Raw genomic sequence first — 21,888 nt, 5'->3', positions numbered from 1 at the left:
AAATGTCAGCCGCTTTTTTCCGGCTTTTAGAAAAGCCGGAAAAGAGCGTCTACACTGGCCCCGATCCTCCGGAAAAAGCGCCCTTTTCCGGAGGATCTTATTCCTACTTTGAAGTAGGAATAAGATCCTCCGGAAAAGGGCGCTTTTTCCGGAGGATCGGGGCCAGTGTAGACACTCTTTTCCGGCTTTTCTAAAAGCCGGAAAAAAGTGGCGGACATTTTTATTTAAATCCCCCGCGGATTTCCCTATTACGATCTCAAAAATTACCATGCCCCTTCCGGAAAAGGGGCCAATGTAGACGAGCCCTGTATGTCCTGTGGCTCTGTGTGATGACTGTAGCTGGCATACACAATTATGGTTGCTATATGCAACACTGATGAAGGATCTATTTTCAGTTCTGGCAGCATCTCTGTCCACTATCTCATGCTCCAAAAGCTTAAACAGAAACAATGGCAGGTTAGGTTGGACATTAGAAAAAAAACTTCCTGTCAGAGTACTGGAACACTGGAATAAACTGCCCAGAGAGGTTATATAATCTCTTGTCACTGGAGGTTTTTTTAAAGCAGCTTAGACAAACTCTGTCAGGGATGGCTTAGATAATATTTATTTCCACCTTAATTGCAAGGAAAGGACTAGAAGAGAGACACACTCTCCATAAGGTCCCTTCCAGTCCTACAATTCTGATTATCTTGGCTTTTCTTCAGAACATTTAGAATATCTTCCAGGGCACACAGGAAGTAATCCAAATTCCTGATTCTGGAAAATCAAGTAATAAACATAAAAGTCAGAAGAATATGAGGATACAGCTTCATACAGTAGAGTCCCGATTATCCAACCTAAACAGGACTGATGGGTGGTCGGATTAACGAAAATGTCGGATAATACGGAAATGGGTATGAAATCAGGTTTATTAATAACTAACATAATAGAGTACAGAACATTTAGTATGCAGTATGGCAAAACGCAAAAGTTATTGTTTTAAAAAAAAAAAAACAGTGATTGAAGTTTCCCAGCTTTGTTTCTCTTCCTAGTGGTGAGGGCCCACCAGCGTCTCAATAACATAACATCACTAGCAGTTGCCTCCCCTTGTTGTTCAATGTAAGCCAATGCCACCTCGAGAACCTTGACCCCTTTGCTATAACTCATTCTCTCCATTTTGTCACGGTCATTTGTATCTTTACCTTCATTGTCATCCCGATTCACCAGAGCTATTATGTCATGTCCAGTCAGTTCTTGTTGCTTGTCCTTCTCCATCCATTCCTGTATATCATCATTATTCACTCTCTCACAGCCTGGAATTTGTTGTAACAAAGGTAGCAGGTTATCACGATTTTCTTGCATCATTTCTTGTATATTTTCATCTTCTAAAAGTAACTTTCTCCATGATCTTGCCAGAGTTTGCGGTTCAATCTCTTCCCGTGATTGTGTGATCCAATAAATAACATCTTTTATGTTCACTGTCCTTAGATTATCTAGCATACCACTTCCATCATCTATCGCCTCAATGAGCGTAGTTAATAGCTTATGATGATATTTTTTCTTTAACGCTTCAAGCACACCCTGGTCCATAGGCTGAAACAATGGTGATATTAAGAGGAAGAAAAATTACTCTCGTGTCCCCATTGATCAGTTCATCCTCATGAGGATGAGATGGCGCATTATCAATGACAAGGACTGCTTTCCTTGATAGGTTTTGCTATTTCGAAAATTGTTCTACTGAAGGAACAAATTCATTGAAAAACCAGCCTCGGAAAATTGCTGAATCCATTCATGCATTCCTCTGATTCTTGTATGAAACTGGTAGAGCAGTCATGGCTAGGTTTTTGAAAGCTCGTGGTTTTTTCGCCTTTCCAATAAATGTGAGTTTTAGTTTGTGGTTACCAGTAGTGTTACTACAGGCTAGAATCGTCACTCTTTCTTTACTTCGTTTATACCCAGGAGCTGAAGCTTCAGCCCGGAAAGGTAGAGATTTTGAAGGCAGCATTTTATATTTTAAGCCTGTTTCATCCACTCACCTGATAATCCTTCATTGTCGATGAGACAATGAAATTTAGCTTTAAATTTCAGAAACCCTTCCTGATTTGCCGATAATTTTTTGCCACATATACTGAGCTGCCTTAACCCATATATATTTTTCCAGCGATCAAGCCAGCCTACACTAGCCGTGAAATCAGGTTCCCCTTCATTAAATTCCTTTTGGAAAATCAGAGCTTTCTCTTGCAGAATCGGGACTGTAATAGGCATGCCCTTATCTCTTTGCTGTGTGAACCATAAGAACAAAGCTTCACTCACTTTCTCATATTCACATTTCTTCATAGTTTTTCTGTCCTTCAGTCCTTGTCTTGAGGCTTGATCAGAAAACCACTTTTCTAACTCACTTCTTTCCTCTTCCAGTCACCAACTGTAACTCGCCCCACACCGAGTTCGGATTAAATTTTTAGCATGGACTCGCCTGTGTCTAGTCTCTTTAAGACTTCAAGTTTTTGTTCAATGGAAAAAACCACTTTTTTTCCCTCTTTCACTTGCCACGTTCTTCAAACAATAAAATTATATTACAGTAAGGGGAACACATATTACAGTAAGGGGAACACACAATTTGAAAAATGAAACACAATCACAGCACAAACATAAATCACTATCGCAGAGGAACAAACGAAGCTACGACCATGGCGGCATGTGATGCATGGACGCATAAATAGCACGTCGAATGGCTATGTCGGATAAAGCGGAATGTTGGGTAAGCAAAGGTCGGATAATCAGGACTCTACTCTACATGGAATAGTTTCATCAAGCCAGGATGATACAGATCAGCTAAAGACTTAGTATATCACAGAATCAAACAATACTAGGACTGGAAAGGACCTCGAGGTCATCGAGTCCAGTCCCCTGCCCCCATGGCAGGACCAAATACTGTTTAGACCATCCCTGATAGACATTTATCTAACCTACTCTTCAATATCTCCAGAGATGGAGATTCCACAACCCCCCCGGGCAATTTATTCCAGTGTTTAACTACCCTGACAGTTAGGAACTTTTCCCTAATGTCCAACCTAAACCTCCCTTGCTGCAGTTTAAGCCCATTGCTTCTTGTTCTATCCTCAGAGGCCAAGATGAACAAGTTTTCTCCCTCCTCCTCATGACACCCTTTTAGATATCTGAAAACGGCTATCATGTCCCACCTCGATCTTCTCTTTTCTAAACTAAACAAACCCAATTCTTTCAGCCTTCCTTCATACGTCATGTTCTCTAGACCTTTAATCATTCTTGTTGCTCTTCTCTGGACCCTCTCCAATTTCTCCAACATCCTTCTTGAAATGCGGTGCCCAGAACTGGACACAATACTCCAACTGAGGCCTAACCAGCGCAGAGTAGAGCGGAAGAATGACTTCTCGTGTCTTGCTCACAACACACCTGTTAATGCATCCCAGAATCTTGTTTGCTTTCTTTGCCACAGCATCACACTGCTGACTCATATTCGGCTTGTGGTCCACTATAACCCATAGATCCCTTTCTGTCGTACTCCTTCCTAGGCAGTCGCTTCCCATTCTGTATGTGTGCAACTGATTGTTCCTTCCTAACTGGAGCACTTTACATTTGTCTTTATTAAACTTCATCCTGTTTACCTCTGACCATTGCTCCAATTTGTCCAGATCATTTTCAATTATGACCCTATCCTCCAAAGCAGTTGCAACCCCTCCCAGGTTGGTATCATCTGTAAACATAATAAGCGTACTTTCTATGCCAATATCTAAATCGTTGATGAAGATATTGAACAGAGCCGATCCCAAAACAGACCCCTGCGGAACCCCACTTGTTATATCTTTCCAGAAGGATTGTGAACCATTAATAACTACTCTCTGGGTATGGGTATCCAGCCAGTTATGCACCCACCTTATAGTAGCCCCATCTAAGTTGTATTTACCTAGTTTATTGATAAGACTGTCTAGTGAGACGGTGTGAAACGCCATACCTAACGTCTAGGTATGCCACATCCCCCGCTTCGCCCTTATCCACAAGACTCGTTATCCTATCAAGGAAAGCTATCAGATTGGTTTGACATGATTTGTTCTTTACAAATCCATGCTGGCTGTTCCCTATCACTTTGCCACCTTCAAAGTGTTTACAGATGATTTCCTTAATTACTTGCTCCATTATCTTCCCTGGCACAGAAGTTAAACTAACTGGTCTGTAGTTTCCTGGGTTGTTCTTATTTCCCTTTTTATAAACGGGCACTATATTTGCCTTTTTCCAGTCTTCTGGAATCTCTCCTGTCTCCCATGATTTTCCAAAGATGATAGTTAGAGGCTCAGATACCTCCTCTATCAGCTCCTTGAGTATTCTAGGATGCATTTCATCAGACCCTGGTGACTTGCAGGCATCTACCTTTTCTAGGTGATTTTTAACTTCTTTTTTTTTATTTTATCTTCTAAACCTACCCCCTTCCCACTAGCATCCACTATATTAGGCATATCTTCAGACTTCTCGGTGAGGACCAAAACAAAGAAGTCATTAAGCACATCTGCCATTTCCAAGTTTCCTGTTACGGTTTCTCCCTCCTCACTGACCAGTGGCCTACCCTGTCCTTGGTCTTCCTCTTGCTTCTAATGTATTTATAAAAAGTCTTCTTGTTTCCCTTTATTCCTGTAGCTAGTTTGGGCTCATTTTGTGTGTTTGCCTTTCTAATCTTGCCCCTGCATTCTTGTGTTGTTTGCCTGTATTTATCTTCTGTAATTTGTCCTAGTTTCCATTTTTATAGGACTCCTTTCTTATTTTTAGATCATGTAAGATCTTGTGGTTAAGCCAACGTGGTCTTTTGCCATATTTTCTATCTTTCCGATGCAGCGGAATAGCTTGCTTTTGGGCCCTTAATAATGTCCCTTTGAAAAACTGCCAACTCTTCTCAGCTGTTTTTCCCCTTAGTCTTGATTCCCATGGGACCTTACCTATCAGCTCTCTGAGCTTACCAAAATCCGCCTTCCCAAAATCCATTGTCTCTATTTTATTGTTCTCTCTTCTACCCTTCCTTAGAATTGTGAACTCTATGATTTCATGATCACTTACACCCAAGCTGCCTTCCACTTTCAAATTCTCAACCAGTTCCTCCCTATTTGTTAGGATCAAATCTAGAACAGCTTTCCCCCAGTAGCTTTTTCAACCTTCTGAAATAAAAAGTTGTCTCCAATGCAGTCCAAGAACTTATTGGATAGTCTGTGCTCCACTGTGTTATTTTCCCAACATGTATCTGGATAGCTGAAGTCCCCCAATACCACCAAATCTTGGGCTTTGGATGATATTGTTAGTTGTTCAAAAAAAGCCTCATCCACTTCTTCCACCTGGGTAGGTGGCCTGTAGTAGACTCCTAGCATGACATCACCCTTGTTTTTTAATCCCTTTTTAGCGTAACCCAGAGACTCTCAACACTTGTGTGTCCTATGTGCATCTCCACCTCACTCCAAGTGTGTTCATTTTTCATATATAAGGCAACACCTCCTCCCTTTTTTCCCTGTCCATCCTTCCTGAGCAAGCTGTACCCTTCTATACAGACATTCCAATCGTGTGTATTATCCCACCTAGTTTCTGTTACGCCAACAATGTCATAATTGTACTTGTTTACTAGCACTTCCAGTTCTTCCTGCTTATTACCATACTTCTCTCATTTGTATATAGGCATCCAAGACACTGATTTGACCTTGCCTCCCAGTTTTGCCCTGACCCTCCTTTCTCTCTGCCATTATAGCCCACGCTCCCTCCCATTTCCAACCCATCTCCCAGGTCTCCATGTTCTCCACTTACCTGTGGGCTTTGCTCACCTGTCCCCGTTGAACCTAGTTTAAAGCCCTCCTCACTAGGTTAGTCAGTCTGTGTCCAATGACTATGATGGCTATGAAAGTGTACCCCCGAAATTCTGAGATTCTCAGGAAGCTGGACTAGGACCAAGTTAATCTGAGGAATGACCAAAGGTATGCAAGTTCTTCAGTGGGCACCAAGGAGCTCCTCTGAAAACCAGTATATTAAAAAAGCCATTGGAATAGGGATGTAAGCTACTGCTTGAGTAAGCTACTGCTTTGAAAGCCTAGGCTTATTGGGTAGTCAAGTCACTACAGGCAGTCCCCGGGTTATGTACAAGATAGGGACTATAGGTTTGTTCTTAAGTTGAATTTGTATGTAAGTCGGAACTGGCTCCAGATTCAGCCGCTGCTGAAACTGATCAGCGGCTGACTACAAGAAGCCCTAGACAGAGTTGCTCTGCCCCCAGCTTCCTGGAATCAGCCGCTGATCAGTTTCAACAGCGGCTGAATCTGGACTCCTGGGACAGAACAGCTGGGGCACTGCCGGGTAGGTCCCCGCAGGACGAAGCCGGCAGCACCCCAGCTGCTCTACCCCAGGCGTCCCACAACAAAAGTCTGGTCTGCTGGCGGGGGGGTGCACTAGCTGCGCTCCCCTCCCCCCCTCCCCCCAGCAGACCAGGGAGACCCGAGCAAAGCTGCAGAGGCGCAGAGGTCCCGCCGCCTCTGCGGCTTTGCTCCTGTCTCCCTGCTGTGCTGGGGGAGTCCCCCCCAGCACAGCAGGGAGACCTGAGCAAAGCCACCCAGGCAGCGGGACCCCACCGCCCGTGCGGCTTTGCTCCTTTGCCCCGGAGGGAGATAGGAGCAAAGCCGCAGAGGCGGGGGACCCCGCCGCCTGTGCGGCTTTGCTCCGGGGCAAAGGAGCAAAGCCGCACAGGCAGCGGGGTCCCGCCACCTGTGCGGCTTTGCTCGGGTCTCTCTGCTGTGCTGGGGAGTCCCCCCCAGCACACCAAAGAGACCCGGAGCAGCTTTTCTTGCCCCGGAGGATGCGGTGGCGGGACCGCTGTGCTCTGGGCGGTCCCGCCGCCCGCGAGCTCTGGGGCGAGAAAAGCCCCGTTCGTAAGTGCGGATCCGACATAAGTTGGATCCGCGTAAGTCAGGGACTGCCTGTACTTGACTACTCGCTGTATCAGAGGCAGCAAGAGGGGACAAGCAGGAACTGGTGCTGGGAGGAGCTGCCTTAAAAGCCAGTTCCCCCCCAACACCGTTCCCCCCCAACACCCTCAGTGTACAGGGTGTGGAGCCCGCACAAGCCAGGACTGCTCAATCCAGCTCCTGGAGCTACCCTCACTGTGGCTCTGTGGAGTGCCTCCCCTTATTGACTAATTATGTAGTTGATACAAATTGTATCGACCCCACCATTAGCCAAATACCCGCTCCTTAACATCCTAATATTGGACCACTGAAGTATTCAGGACCTATCTTGTATGAACAGGATACCACCAATAATATTAAGCAGGTAGTGCTTAAGATGACAATCACAATTCCAATCAGCTTCATGAAAATTCAATACAAATCTGTATTTTCCTATCTTGAAAACTCTTGAATAAAACCCAAGCATCCTTCATCCTCTCACACTAGAGACAATTAATTCCATAAAAATGAAGTTTACAACTCTGTTCCAGAAAATGCCAAGGGATAACCTCTGGACTTTCAGTGGATGGGAATTATGAATCTATTACCATGAGGATGCTCTGTTCTCTCCCTGAAGCATGCAGGGTCACCAGCCACTGCAAACACTTCAGAAAGGGAAGCAGATCCAACAAGACAATCTACGAAGAGGTGCAGGCCTGAAAGAGTGGTAGGAATTAGATTATTGAGTCTAAATGTTAGTCAGAACACTGAAATAAAATTTGGAATTTTGCCCAAAAGCTTTGCAACAGGGAAGTCTAGCTGACCCTTACTGCCACTATGAAAGCAGATAAAAGTGAAGGGCTAATCTCACTGGCAAGTACAGGGGTTGAGCAAAGCATCCTCCCATCCCTGCCCCTTCTGCATTAGGCAAGCCATCAGGCAGAGTGGAAAATGCCTTAATCCCCTAAATTGTCAAGAAAAAGCTAGACACAATCTTGCCTTTCATAACCAAAAAAAAAAAAAAAGGCTGGACAAAAAAAAAAAGTAGATGAGAATTACTCTCAGACTAGAACAATTGTTTTACAACCCCATAAGTGTACTAAATTAATTCCAGAACAGGCTTTCGCCCAGAAAAGTTTACAGTCTGAAGAACATATCCCTCAAACAAACATGTATAGGTAGACCCTTACGCAGAGTCGAGCCAGAGCCGTAACTAAGGTTTTCTGTGCCTGGGGCAAGCTACTGAACTGCGCCTCCCCTCCCCGCCCCTGCCCAAAAAAGAGAGAAAATTCTTAATCTTCTGTATTAATTTTATTCATTGCACATGTTAATTGCACATATATTGAGACTGCAAATAGATGATAGTGGATATAAATGAAATAATATTTTAACTTTCTAATTTTTAATTTTGCGCCCCTAAACTTACTGTGCCCAGGGCGAGGACCCCACTTACCCCACCCTTATTACAGCTCTGAGTAGAGCAGATATGCCTCCGAGTAGTCTCTCACATCAGTTGTTTTCCAGCATTGGGCCCTATATGATTAACAGACGAATTACATTTATTTTAGTATAACACAAGAACAGGAAGGGCGAAGCAGGGTATTGGTCAGTGGTGAGTAACCTGTGGCCCACCTCCACCTGCAGCCCACAGACCCCCTGCCTGTCTCCCCTCTCTCACAAATCAGCTGTTTGCAATGTTCCAGCTCTGAGAGGGAGGCGGAAGAGCAGTGTGGTGCATGAAAATGCCTCAATCATGTTAACATTACAGTGCAGTGTTTTGATGGTTTGCGTGTCCTACTGGAGTCAGATGTCAGCTCCCACAATGACTATTTCTTCCAAAACTGGAGCAGGCTTTTAAGATACTCTGGGTTGAAAAAATTATCCTTAGACAGCAACCCAGAGTAAGGATAATTTTTTCACTAGAACCTAAATACTTAGAAGCCTCAGAACTTGTCTAAGTGGGAAACTTTTATTCAAGTATATTAATGCCTTTTTTCAGTTTAGCTTTTAAGAAAATGAAAAACCTACTCTTATCCACACAGGAAGTTATTCCCAGTATACCTATACTGGTTTAAATATTACCTGTTATCCTTACAAAACTTTAACAAGTAGACAAGGCCTAAGTTCCACTGAAAGTCAATGAAACTTAGGAGTCCAAGTCACTTAGATACTTCTATACCAAGTCACTTAGGGTATATCTACACTATCCTCCTAGTTCGAACTAGGAGGGTAATGTAGGCATACCGCACTTGCAAATAAAGCCCGGGATTTGAATTTCCCGGGCTTCATTTGCATAAGGGGGGAGCCGCCATTTTTAAATCCCCGCTGGTTCGAACCCCGTGCAGCATGGCTACACGGGGCTCGAACTAGGTAGTTCGGACTAGGTTCCTATTCCGAACTACCATTACTCCTCGTGAAACGAGGTGTAGTGGTAGTTCGGAATAGGCACCCTAGTCCGAACTACCTAGTTCGAGCCCCGTGTAGCCGCGCTGCACGGGGTTCGAACCAGCGGGGATTTAAAAATCGCGGCTCCCCGCTTATGCAAATGAAGCCCGGGAAATTCAAATCCCGGGCTTCATTTGCAAGTTCGGTATGCATACATTACCCCCCTAGTTCGAACTAGGGGGGTAGTGTAGACATACCCTTAGATACTTCTATATGGAGGATGGATAGGCGAGTGTGTGGCTGTGAAATTGGTAGGGGTACCAGCAGAGGGAAGTTTCGTAACTTCACATACACCTCTGCAGACTGTCCTTGCATTAGATGCTGTCACCTTGAGAAAGAAGCATCTTGTTCAAAATGGCACTAGACAAAACCAGGAAAATATGCAGCACTGCAATTTATCAGGATGGTCCATTTCTCCTCCCTCTTCCAGATCCCTCAAACTAGAGAAGAAGGAAACACTAGTTATATGGGCAGCCCCAAGAAGGCTGCACTACTTTGCAGTGTGCATGTCAAAACAGAAAAATATCTCTGGTTTAAGTTTTCTTTTATTACACCTGCATATCAGGTACAAAGTACACTGCAAAATAAACTTTTGCGGTAATTGATTTGAGTGCAAAGAGTTAACACCTCCGAGGATACGTCTACACAGCAGCGCTGAAGTCGAATTAAGCTATGCAACTTGAGCTACACCAATTGCACAGCTTAAGTCAAAAGAGTTTAATTTGGTTTTTGGCACTGTCTACATAGCAGAAAGTCAAAGGAAGACTGCTCTTCCTTTGAATTCCCTTACTCCTCATAAAATGAAGGTTACAGGAGTTGGAGTAAGAAGTCCTCCAGCTTGCCAATATTTCAAAATAATAGCCTGCAGTATAGACATGCTCTTTGTTACTTGGAATAACATTAGTTATTCCAAAATAACGCTGCTGTGTAGACATAGCCTGAGGGAATTTAAAATACCTTGCAATCTCTCTATATTTTGGCATGCCTCCGTAGTCTGATTTTTGGCTATTTACCACGTGAAGTTTAGTCCTACATAAAATATCAGCACATTGTTACAGCTGTTACCCAAAATGTATTTTTTACTGCTCTTTCTTCTTTCTGTACCTGTCACTACAATAAACATGCCCACCATGTAATGGGATTGAGGGTTTTAACCCCTGTGGTGCCAACATCTTCAATGGAGACAGTAAGGGAGGGCCACTTTGAATCCATACGGGAAGAAAAAGTGATTAGCAAGAACCTCAGAAAGAGAATGGGGGGGGGGTAAACGGTCATGGAATTTGAGAAAAGGAAATAAAAGCTCAATAACTGTAAGTCTTCAGTACAGAAGATAATCTGAGCAAGGTTTAGAGAGGGAGTATTAAATATGAAGACAAAGAAACCAGTAGCTCACCTCAACATGGAAGACCCCTCCAAAATTGTTTGAATTGCCTTATAAAGTTCTTTTGTACTACAGCACTCAATACTTACTGGCAGTCTAGAGCAGTGTTTCTCAACCTGTGGCACGAGTACTCGGGGGGGGGGAAATGTCAACACAATTGAAATTGGGGTAAAACTGAATTTTTGTTATAAGTTTTACATAGTGCTTTATTATTTTTGTACATTTTACACCCAAAAATTTCATCGCCTGCCTGGCTACAATTAAGCTGTTAAAACAAATGTGTTGCAATGGTAGAAAAAAAATTGTGTGTCTGAAAACTGTAGGTTCTGGGGGTACTTATTTTTTTTAAAGGGTATTTAATTTAAAAAGGTTGAGAAACACTGGTCTAATTCTCCCTTCCACTGCAATTTCAGGCTGACTCCTAGGTACAGCAGTTCCAGACCCTGCCCCATCTGGCATTGGTCAGCTGAAAAGAGGGGCAGGACACACCTATCCCAACATCCACGGTGGGAAAAGAGGCGTTTGGTGGTGTACCCGAGCCCTGGCCCCCAGAGCCACCGTCACGTGGGCAGCAGTGCAGCATTAGGTGAGGGGAGCAGGGCAGGTACTGGGAGCTCCAAGGGTGGGGCTAATGCTGGGGGGGCTCTGGAGGCTGAGCTGGTAGTGGGGAAGAGGGGGACTATGGGGGCAGGGCTGCCACTGAGGGGTTTTGGGGATGGAGCTAAATATTGGGGTCAGGTACTAGGGAGTTGGTTGCAGTGGGGCTCTGGAAACAGGAGTCTGGTAGTGGGAGGCCTGGCACTGAGGCACCTGGGATGGGGAGCTTGCATTGGGGGGCTCTGAGGGTTTGCGGCTGGCACAGGAGGTTGGGTGCAGGGGACTCTGGGGTCAGTAGCTGGTGCTTGGAGGTAGTGGAGGAGTGGGGAACTATAGAGGATAGGGCTGGCACTGAGGGCTCTCGGGGCTTGGCTTTTGGCAGACCAGCAATGTTTTATTTGCATATTCATCATTTACACAATGAACATCCAAATATACAAATAGAACGTTACCAGTTCACCAAAAGTTTGTGAATGGGTTCTCTGGTCCCCACTATCAAAAAGGCTGGAAACCACTGATTTAATTGATTAACCTAAAGAAGTGGGATCTGGGCTGGGGTTACGCCAACCCGGCTGGTGCAGCTCCCAGATCATGGGGCTCCTGCTCCCAGCCCCAGCGTTGTGGCTCTCGTTGGCTCCTGGTTTCCAGTCCCCACTGGAGCAACCCTTACCCGCAGCAAACCCAGGTTCCCCGCCACCAGACAATGCTCTGTACGCGTGAGCACGCCCTGCCTGCAACAGGCTTTCTGCAGGACTAGAGCAGCCACCGGTTACCGGTTAACTGGAACCAGTAAGCATTACCCATTTAGGGCAATACATACCAGTTTACCAGTTAACCTTTTAATATCCCTACTTCACAATCAATTCTCATCCTACCTATGATTTCTCATTCGTTATTAAGCCATCAGTGCTTGCTTCTGATTTAACTACAATTACTATCTCCACCAACCATTTATTAAATTTTCAAAGGAGTACCTCTGTGCTTTCTCCCATGCTCTCTCACACATTTGGGAAATAGACCCTGTAAACAACCACAAAATACATCATTACCCACCTTCAAATCACTCCTTAAAATTCTCCTCTGGTCTGAAGTCTACAAAAAAAATTGTCAATGGTTAGGGATGCTGGAACACTGAGACCACTGCCTATCATACTGACCAATACCGTCTCATAGTTTTCTTGTACTCCCTTTTTGGTCTTTCTGTACCCATCTTATTGTCTTTTGTCTTATATGTATGTTGTGAGCTCTTTAAAGGTAAGAACAATTTTCACAATGCACCAAGCACAATGGATTCCTGGTCCATGACTAGGGTTCTTAAGCACAATTATATACATTATGTAATAATATTACTATTAATATAAGGAAATATATAAGATTAAGACAGAGCCCACCTTAAGAAGCTTGACATTTAAATCAGACATTGAAAGCGAAAGATAATAAGTAAATAGGGGTATCCTATAATGGAGGAATACAGTAGTGATTGACATATAAAATATTTATTTTATGTTAGTCTCACAAATGTTCTTTTCTCTTTAATATATTAATGTTCATAGTTGTGAGAGCAAAGCTGAGATTAGAACTGGAAGACTAACCAAGAAGTAGTGTGATCTGAGAACAATTTTTAAAAGACAGTGAGCTCAAATGGCACTATGAGGCAGCATGGGAAGAGAAGGAGCCATTCTGAGAGCATGACAGGCAAGCAAAGTTTAGAGAAATGGGTCCTAGTGCGAAGGCATCTGCTAAAGCTCAGACGCCTGCAGACTTCAAAGTTGAGGAAGTGTATAAATGTAAGAAAAAGAACTGGAAATAAATGCTATATTATAAATACACATTACATTATTTGACCAAACAACAACAGCGAAGAGTAGATGAGCTTCATCTCATTATTTTGTTTTATTGTATATCCATTTAAATATTATCTTTAACTATCTTTAAGTCAGTTTTGTTATATTAAGATCAAGTGGCGAAAATGAGAAATAATGAAATGGGTTGCTTAAGCAAAGGGACATATGTGAACACTTCTTTTACTGGTTGGAGTAGACCGGGGTAGGCAATAATTTTTGATGGGGGACCACTCCAAGAATTTGGAAAATGGTCGAGGGCCACACTCTCCCATGATATTAATGGAGGAGGTGCAGGGTCTGGGATGGAGGTTGGGTGCAGAAAGGAGCGTGGGGTAAGTGATTGGGGTCCAAAGCGCCATTTTGGGAGGGCAAAGGGGGGCAGAAGCCGTGCGCGCCGGGATGCAGCTAGTTTTTCATCCCATTTCCCAGATGCAAAAGAAAATGGGTAAGTGCTTGCATTTCGTGCATGCCTCACACCTGGCTAGTGAGCTCCCTTCACCAGCCAAGCATGAGAGGCATGCATGAAATACAAGCTCTTTCCCCTCACTTCCTTAGAGTCTGGAGAATGGGATGAAGAGTAAGCCATGTAATGGAGCACACAGCTGCTGCCCCCCTTACCCTTCTGAAATGGCACCCTTGATTGGGGTGCAGGAAGGAGTATGGGGTCTGGGAAGGAGTTTCGGTGAAAGAGGTGGTTGTGATTTGAGGCACTGGATTGGAGTGAAGGGGGTTGAATTGTGACCTAGGGCAGGGAATTGGGGTACAGGAGGGGGTGCAGGGAATTGGGGTTCAAAGATTTGGATCGTGAGCTACGGCAGGTGGGGATTGATCTGGGGCTGGGGATTGGGGTGCCAGATCTGGGAGGGCATATGCGTGCAGGAGTGGGGCAGAGGATTTGGGTATGTGGAGTAGGGGGCACAGGGATAGCGAAGGGAGGGGCTAGGGTGCCAGAGGCAGGCTCTGGCTAGGAGACTTACCAGCCAGCAGCCCCGCAGTTTCTCGGGCATGCAGATAAGAAGCCTGTCCCACCCCTGCACAGACTGCAGCCATGTACTTTGTGAATAACTACGAGCACTGGAGGGGAGGGCGGGTGGTGCTTCATGACTGCCTGTTATTGGCCAGAAACCAACCAATGGGCGGGCCAGATATGGCTCACCGGCCGTATTTTGCCCAGACCTGGAGTAGTGTGCGCATTGTACCCTCTAACCTCATATTTTAAAATACTGCTTTTAACTTCCTTTTATATGTACAAAAGACAATTTAAGAAACAGAGAGCCCTTGTTAGTGACAGTTGCACAAATAGTTTTTGTATGATTACACCTGCTTGGTCTGTCATTGCAATCATTTTAAAATAGGGATAATTTTAAAAAGCCAGACTCTAAAATGTGTACCAAATCGTTTAATTATAATAAATAATTGAGTGGCATTTATCAAAGTTCTGGGCTTTGACTGATTTTAGTGTTTTAATTTTTTAAACATATATATATATATATGTATATATATATATATATATATATATATATATATACACCCTACTCAAAGAGCTTACAAGATAAATAAGTAAGTCAGAAAAATATCCAGGTATGTTTATGCCTACTTTAGAAATAGGAAACAGCATAGAGACTAAGGCCTCAATGAAACAAGGTGTTCACATACAAGTAATCCTATTAACTTCATGTTACCTATCTATTTAAACTTGTATTGGGACGAGTTGTCTGAAATCACACAGAATGTCTATGGAATTTAACTCAGATCTCCAGGCCAGTGTTTTAACCACATGATCATCTTTCATCTAAGTAGAAGAGGGTAAAATGAAAATAATTGCTTGGATGAAACATGCTAAGCTTCCTGCACATCTAAACAAGTCAAATAGCCAGGGAAAATTAGCTTTGTTTTTTGGGCATTTATTATTTCAGTCACACCCCTAACCCAGACATAAAAATGGGAGGAAAGGAATTTTTTTCTGCAAGGGTGTGCCTAAACTATACCCCTCTGTCGGCAGAGGGATGTAAATTAGACGTATCGAAAGTGCAAATGAAGCCGGGATTTAAATATCCCACACTTCATTTGCATAATGGAGGCCGCCACTTTTTTTGAAATGGGGCTTTTAAAAAAATGGCAGTTTAGACAGGTCATTTTCGATAGAAACGCCCTGTTTAGAAAGATCCTGTACTCATTTTTTGTACAGGATCTTTCGAAAAGGGATATTCTGTCGAAAATGCCCCGTCTAAACTGCCGTTGTTTTTCAAAAAGCCCCATTTTGAAAAAAACCAGCAGCCTCCTTTATGCAAGTGAAGCACAGGATATTTAAATCCCGGCTTTATTTGCACTTTCAATACATCTAATTTACATCCCTCTGCCAACAGAGGGATGTAGTTTAGACGAAGCCCAAGACACTATCTTCCACCCAGTAGATCTTGTTTACTCAGTGAGCCCAGTCACATCCCATACAGATATCTTGAATAGCAAATATATTTCTTCCTAATATATAGATTAAAGACAAGCAACAGCATATTATAGCCAGAGGTGAAAGTAAGCCAGTGCGCTCTTGTGTGGCACTCTGGCAAGAAGTTGGCCAGTGGGCTGGGGCACTCAGCTGCAGTGGGAAGGATAGAGAGCTCCCAACCCCCAGCTTCCTGCAGACTGCCACACTCAGAAGCAGGCAGCAAGGCAGGTTAAAGAGGCTGGTTAGAGGGGCTGGCTGAGGACACTCCCCGCTCTGGGACTGCACCAGCCCAAAGCCCCTCCTTGCCACCATTTCAGAGGATCACAATCAGGTCCTTGTTGCTTTTCCTGCTTCCTGTGATTAGGAAAAGAGGAAAAAGTGCAGAGCCTGCTGCGTTCCTCCTCTGCCCCTCCCCTATGTCACCATGAGCGAGACATTTAGGGTATTTTCACCCCTGATTATAGCACTTTTCAGGACAATAAGCCACATAAACATATTGGATATTTACAAGATTTATAATACTGTCCACTACTATTGAGGGTGTCAACTCTGAATTCCTCATGTTCCACAGATCTCAACAAGAGCTGGAATATATTAATACTATATTCAGGCAACCAGTCCCTTTAACATTCATGAGAGTGGTCCTGTAAAGAATTGTAAGATCAGCCCTTCTTTGGGACTGATATTACTCCCATAAAGGACAAGATAAAACTCCCTTTGACTTCAGTGAGAGTAGAACTACACTACCAGATTAATATCACGAGGGCAGGAACTGTTTTGATTGCTTGTTCTGTAAATATTTTTTATCACACTAAACAAGAAATAATGAATGTAATGCTGGTTTCAAAATGAACACAGAAGTAGTTACATGAAGTGCACATTTTTAAATGTTTAATTTATTTCAATGAAGGTTAGAAAAACTAACATGTTCAGAGCTTGAAATGTTTGAAAAAGCTGTGCTTATTTGAAACTTAGACTTAAAATTAACCATGTAGCTACCCTTTTGCGGATTTGAATTTATTTTTATAACCAAGTTTAAGTTTTGTGTTTTCTAAAAATAAACCTTTTCAGTATAGCGTATTTTAAATTAGGAAAACAAGTACATGAGTTGTCAGCTTTTCAGAATTGAATTGTTAGCGGAGTTTACAATAGATGCAGGAGACAAAAAGCTGTAGAATAGGATATCTAGAGACAGCATGGATATTCATTGTCAAATGGCAAAAGCATATGCAATTTTAAAGCGCATTTTAGCAGTTTAGTTCCCATACTTGAACAAAATAGACCCTGATCCTGCAGACATTTACTACATGGGTTACTCAAGTTAGCAAGAATTTACAGAATCAGATTCATAGGGCCTGTTCCAGCTTCCAGTGCAGCCAGAGACTCTCAAAATGATCTCTGTTGGAGAAGAACATACACAAGAAGCTGTTTCTCCATCCCGCAACGTACACAGACCTCTTCCCTAGTTTTAGATTTGCCTACTACTGGAAAGAGAAACAGAATATGAACTCAATACAATTATTTTCTCGTAGGATTTTACCAATTAATTAGAACACAAGTTGTCAGACAACTATTCACTATTTTTTCCAGACTCTGTCAACTCTTTGCAGTTTTACTTTCCTTTACTTTCCTGAAACGTATATAATTTCAGTATATTACATTAATATTCTTACAAAACACATCACCATAGTAACTTAGCCCTCTCAAGACTACTAAAGCACATTCATACCATTGTGGGTTTATACTACATTCTTTGTATTCCTCTGAACTTTTTAAACACTACTCATACGTATTAATGTAAATTAACTACTTGAAAATGTTAATATTGCAAAAATGTATATTATTGATTTTTATTAATAAACACAATTCTTTAAGAGACAATGATATTCCAAAAATAAGTTTACATTTTAATTCAATTTTTTACTTCTGTTTCAATAATGGCTCTGTTGCAAAAACATTCAAATAAGCATACAGTGTTTTTTAAATTTCAGATAAAATCTCAAAGTATTGATTTTTTTTTTTAAAGTGAATGCATTTGACATTTTATTAACTTTGCAAGGACCATCTTCTCTGAGTCAAATGCAAAGTAAGAAATTTCACTGCTTTGTCTTTACTCCAGCATTGATAAAAATACACTTCCACCTGTATAGTATTTCTAAATCAAAGTACTCCAAATGTATGAAAGATATCTGTTAATAACTATTTACTTAATGAAAAAGATTTACCATAAAGCATAATCTACTCCTTAAAAATATAGGAAAGTAAAGGGCTACAATATACTGCTCTTATTTACTTTTCTGGAAATGGAAAACATCAAAATCTGAATACCTATGAGCAATTATACTGTTTACCAACACCCATGACTTCAACATTTGTTAAACATTCAGTGTATTTTACTAAGGTTGATATTTATCATGGTTTTCAAACACTACATATCTAGTTTGGCTCAAAGTTTACAGAAACTTCTAGAAAGTCAGCTGAATACCTAAGGCAGTATTTGCCAAACTACATTAAAACTAATATACTTTGCCATCTATAAAAAAAATTCAAAAACTTATTAGCATATTGTATGCTTCCTATACTGCAGATATTCCTGTGGACACAGAAGCTACTCAACTGAAGTCAAGTACTACATTTACTATTTAACTAGAACAAAAAAGAGGGTCGAACAAGAAAACTACATTATATTCCTTATATATTTGAAAGGTATGACACAGGTATGAAATCCTCATTCACATTATGAATATTACCAATTTACAGCTTAAAACTGCCTACATAAAACTGTTTCTAAAACATTTAATTTGAACTTTAAATGAACCTATTACATTGATAAAGAACCTCAAAATGTGAACATATTTCTAAACCGACTAATGATGTATTCCTCTGCAATGTAAATGTCCAAGTCAAGGATTTCTCTCAGCTTGGCTCATCTTTCCCTGCTTGGCTTCAGACTCACCTAATAAATTACAGTAGGGGAGGGAGCTCTGGGAAACAATTGCACCAGATGCATTAGGAAATACACACGAATGCAAAACTAGACAAGCTTAGTTTATTTGGAGCCTCTGAATCTCAGATGCAGCAATAGACGGAATTTTCTGTAACAATGTTTTCTTGTCTTATAAGCCAGGCTTCGTTTATGGGTTTATTTAAAAAAAAACTTGTATTCTTCGTTCTTTGACGGGATGATTTTCCACTTCAAGCAGCCCCGGGCCAATTCCATCAGCAGCATAACCCAGTGTTCCTAGAGTTCACGTGTAATTTCCAAGATACAAACAGACTCAACTCCCACACGGAGCTTGCAGTAAAGATTTACACTGCACAGAGTTTTGCCCAAAGTAGAAAAGAGCAAGACTTGCCTTAAAGAAAAACACCTGAACGTTTTATGCATCCTTCCAGACTTGATTCAACAGTTCTCTAACCTTGGTTCCTAATTTAGTTGAGAAGCAACTACATTAACTTAGTAGAAAGAGAGACATTCACCATGTACAGAAAAATGTCAACTAGTTGGAAGTAATATCTTCAAAAGTCTGATTTTTCCCCGGTACTTGAAGTCACACCAGCTCAAAGAAGGTGGAAAGAAACAAACTGCTGTGCAACTGGAAAGTTTCGTTCGTAGTCTCTCAGAAGGCGAAACAGCGGCTTAGTGCTTTAAAATGCCAGTCAAAACTATTATTAATTATACTCATAATAATGTCATCTGATACCTAAAAGGGTCGTGCTTAAGGTTATCTTTACACAAGTAAGGTCTGCCAACCTCATACACATACACAATGTGCAAGCCCTTGTACGCTGCAGGGAATAACTGAGTCGAATTACAAATTCAATGTTAAGGGATGCACAGAAGAATGATCTCCCACAAACGCAGAGATGAACCAATATGCGCCCAACGCCTTATTTCTCCACTTATTACCGCTAAGGAAATCTTGACACTGCCCTCCTGCAAACACGTGCCAGTATCTAATGGGAGCGCGCGCACTTACACAAAGTTAGACACTTGCACTGGTTCGTCTCTGAAAGTTTTTAAGCTTGCTTTCCTCTCCCCCTTCCCCACCAGCGCTACATTCCCCCGCCCCGCTCAGTTCTGGGAGACCTACCTGTTCTCTGGAAATACAAGGCAACGAAGGTCTCCTGGACATTTTGCCACTACCGTAGTAGCTGGCTGGCGTTTCTCCTAAGGACACACAGCTAGACCTCCTCCTGGGTCTGATCACAGGCACTTTCTCCTCCACGCAGGGGAGCCGCGCGTGGTGATGCTGGGGCTGCTCTCCACGGCTCTGAGCAGTGAAGATGCCGCGCTGCCAAGCCAGCAGTGCCAGGAGGCAGCCGGCCATCCCGACCGAGCCGGCCAGCAGCGGTCTGAGGGTTGGGGGCAGCGAGCTGAGGCTAGTGAGCGAGACCAGCCAGACCAGGCTGGAGAAGACCAAGACCAGGAGGCTTCGGCGGAGCTTGAGGGTGCTCTGCAGCAGGGTCAGCGCCGCCACCGAGCCCAGCACGGTCAGCAGCCTGCCCGCCACCATCTGCAGCTCGGCGGGGCCCTGCGGCGAGTCCCGGGGCCCTTCCGCGGATAACAGCCACTGCAGCGCCACGATGTCCCCCGAGTAACAGCAGAGGGGCAGAGCCAGCAGCCACCAGAGGCTGGTGCCGCCGCCGGGCTCCTCGCGCTTGGCCCGGGCCAGGTAGCAGGTGAGGAAGAAGAAGGCACAGGCGATGCTGAAGAGGGGGCTGAGGCAGTGGGACAGTCCTAGCAGGGTGCGCAGCGCCGGGGGGTTGCCCCTGCCGTAGGAGAGCAGGAGCGAGAGGACAAAGGCGGCCAGGGCGCCCAGGCTGAGCAGAGCCCGGGACGAGGTGGCGGGGAGCAGGAGCAGGGAGAGGAAGCCCCGCGGCGGGTCCTGCCTGAGGGGAGTCACGCAGCCCTTCACGTAGCCGTTCCTCAGGCTCTCCGGCCCGCTGCCGTGGCGAGCCAGCGGAGCAGCCACCCCACCGCCGTCCTTCGGCGGCGGCTGGGAGAGTTTGCTGGGTCCGTGGTGGGAGGCGGCGGCTTCTCTCTCTTCCCTCATGGTGGTCTGGCGGGAGCAGGGTCTAGTCAACTCCTTCGCCCGCTGCCCGGCGCTGCCTCCCTCATCTCCGCCGGGGGAAAACTCTCGGGTCCGTCGCGGGCTCCTTTCCCTTACTGAGCGCCGGAGTCCGGAGCATGGTGGGTAACGAAGGGAAAAGCGAGAGAAGGTAAAAGTCTCTCCGAGTCGGATCGGCTATGCAGGGACTCGCTGTCGCCTCCCCGCGCCCGCCGGCTGCAAGGGCGCCTGGCAGAACCCCAGAGCGGGAGGGGGAACGGGACGGAGCCCTCCAGCTGCAGCTGCACACGGCGTGCGCGGAAGCGGCGGCACGCGCCGAAAGAGCGGTTGGAGTTTAACGGCCGCCGCACAGTAGCGGTCGCTGGCCTGCTGGGCCGAGGAAACAGGAGCACAGCTCGCGCGCAGCCCCACGTTCGGCCAGCTCCTGTGCGATGGGGGGGAATCGAGTGCGTGAGGCCCCGGGGGGCGTGGTTACAGCGCCTAGCGGGCAGCCCCTCACTACAGCCGTGGACTCCCTTCCCCCCACTCAGTAACTCCCAACTCTGGCACCGGCCGTGTGCGCGGCTCCTAACTCGGCCTCAGACTGGGCCCCTGCCTGCTGATCCCATGGTCCGGGATCCCCCCGCTGACAGAGTCAGTTAGTACCCGTGCCCCCTGGGCTGCGGGAAGTTCGCGCCCTTATAAGATCTAGGCGGAATACTCAGCCAGCCACTGTTGGCCCCGCCGCGTCTGGAGCGAAGTGGGCCGAGGGGCCCAGTTTTACTCTTCTTGCTTTTGAACATTATCTTCTCTCCCGCCTCTGCTTGCGTGCCGCACTCCCAGCAGGACCTGGAGGTGTTTCTAGTCTTTTAACACCCTCAACGGGTGGGTTTTTTGGGGGGGCGGGAAGGGTTGGGTTTGTTTTGGTTTGGTTTTTTGCCCCATTCAGATATTTGCAGAGGTAGTGGGAAAGTAGTACGCAGTTGCTTTAAAATCTATGGGCTCTCGGAAATAGCGGGCATCCATATAAAGAGAATTAGATGCTTTTCCTCCTTTTAACTGTCACCAGCGTGTTCTTATAGAAAAGTAGTTTGGCTTAGACTTTCCCTTGGGTTTTTTTTCGGGTTTGTCATAATGTTTACATATATCTATTCAGGTCAGACTGAACTGTTACACCTGCCTGGAAGAGCCACAATACACAGTT

At 44.4% G+C, this 21,888-nt stretch overlaps 1 protein-coding gene across 3 annotated transcripts in view; it reads right to left on the bottom strand.

Annotated features, from left to right (window-relative positions):
- PDE3B (phosphodiesterase 3B) overlaps positions 1 to 21,363 on the bottom strand; it is a 264,706-nt gene extending 243,343 nt beyond the window's left edge. For 2 of the 3 annotated variants that reach the window (XM_006126299.5, XM_089778647.1), the window contains exon 1: positions 19,728 to 21,362. In XM_006126299.5, coding sequence (XP_006126361.3) covers positions 19,728 to 20,690 — 963 coding nt within the window. In that variant the 5' untranslated portion in view covers positions 20,691 to 21,362. Of the gene's footprint in view, positions 1 to 19,727 lie in introns of all 3 variants that reach the window. The other variant, XM_089778646.1, reaches the window with a different exon arrangement.
- Positions 21,364 to 21,888: the final 525 nt, after the last annotated feature.

Source organism: Pelodiscus sinensis, chromosome 5 (genome assembly GCF_052426305.1).
Source record: "Pelodiscus sinensis isolate ZL-2025 chromosome 5, ASM5242630v1, whole genome shotgun sequence".
NCBI lineage: Eukaryota > Metazoa > Chordata > Testudines > Trionychidae > Pelodiscus > Pelodiscus sinensis.
The sequence above is the reverse complement of the archived record's forward strand: the minus strand, read 5'-3'. Positions and strand labels throughout refer to the sequence as shown.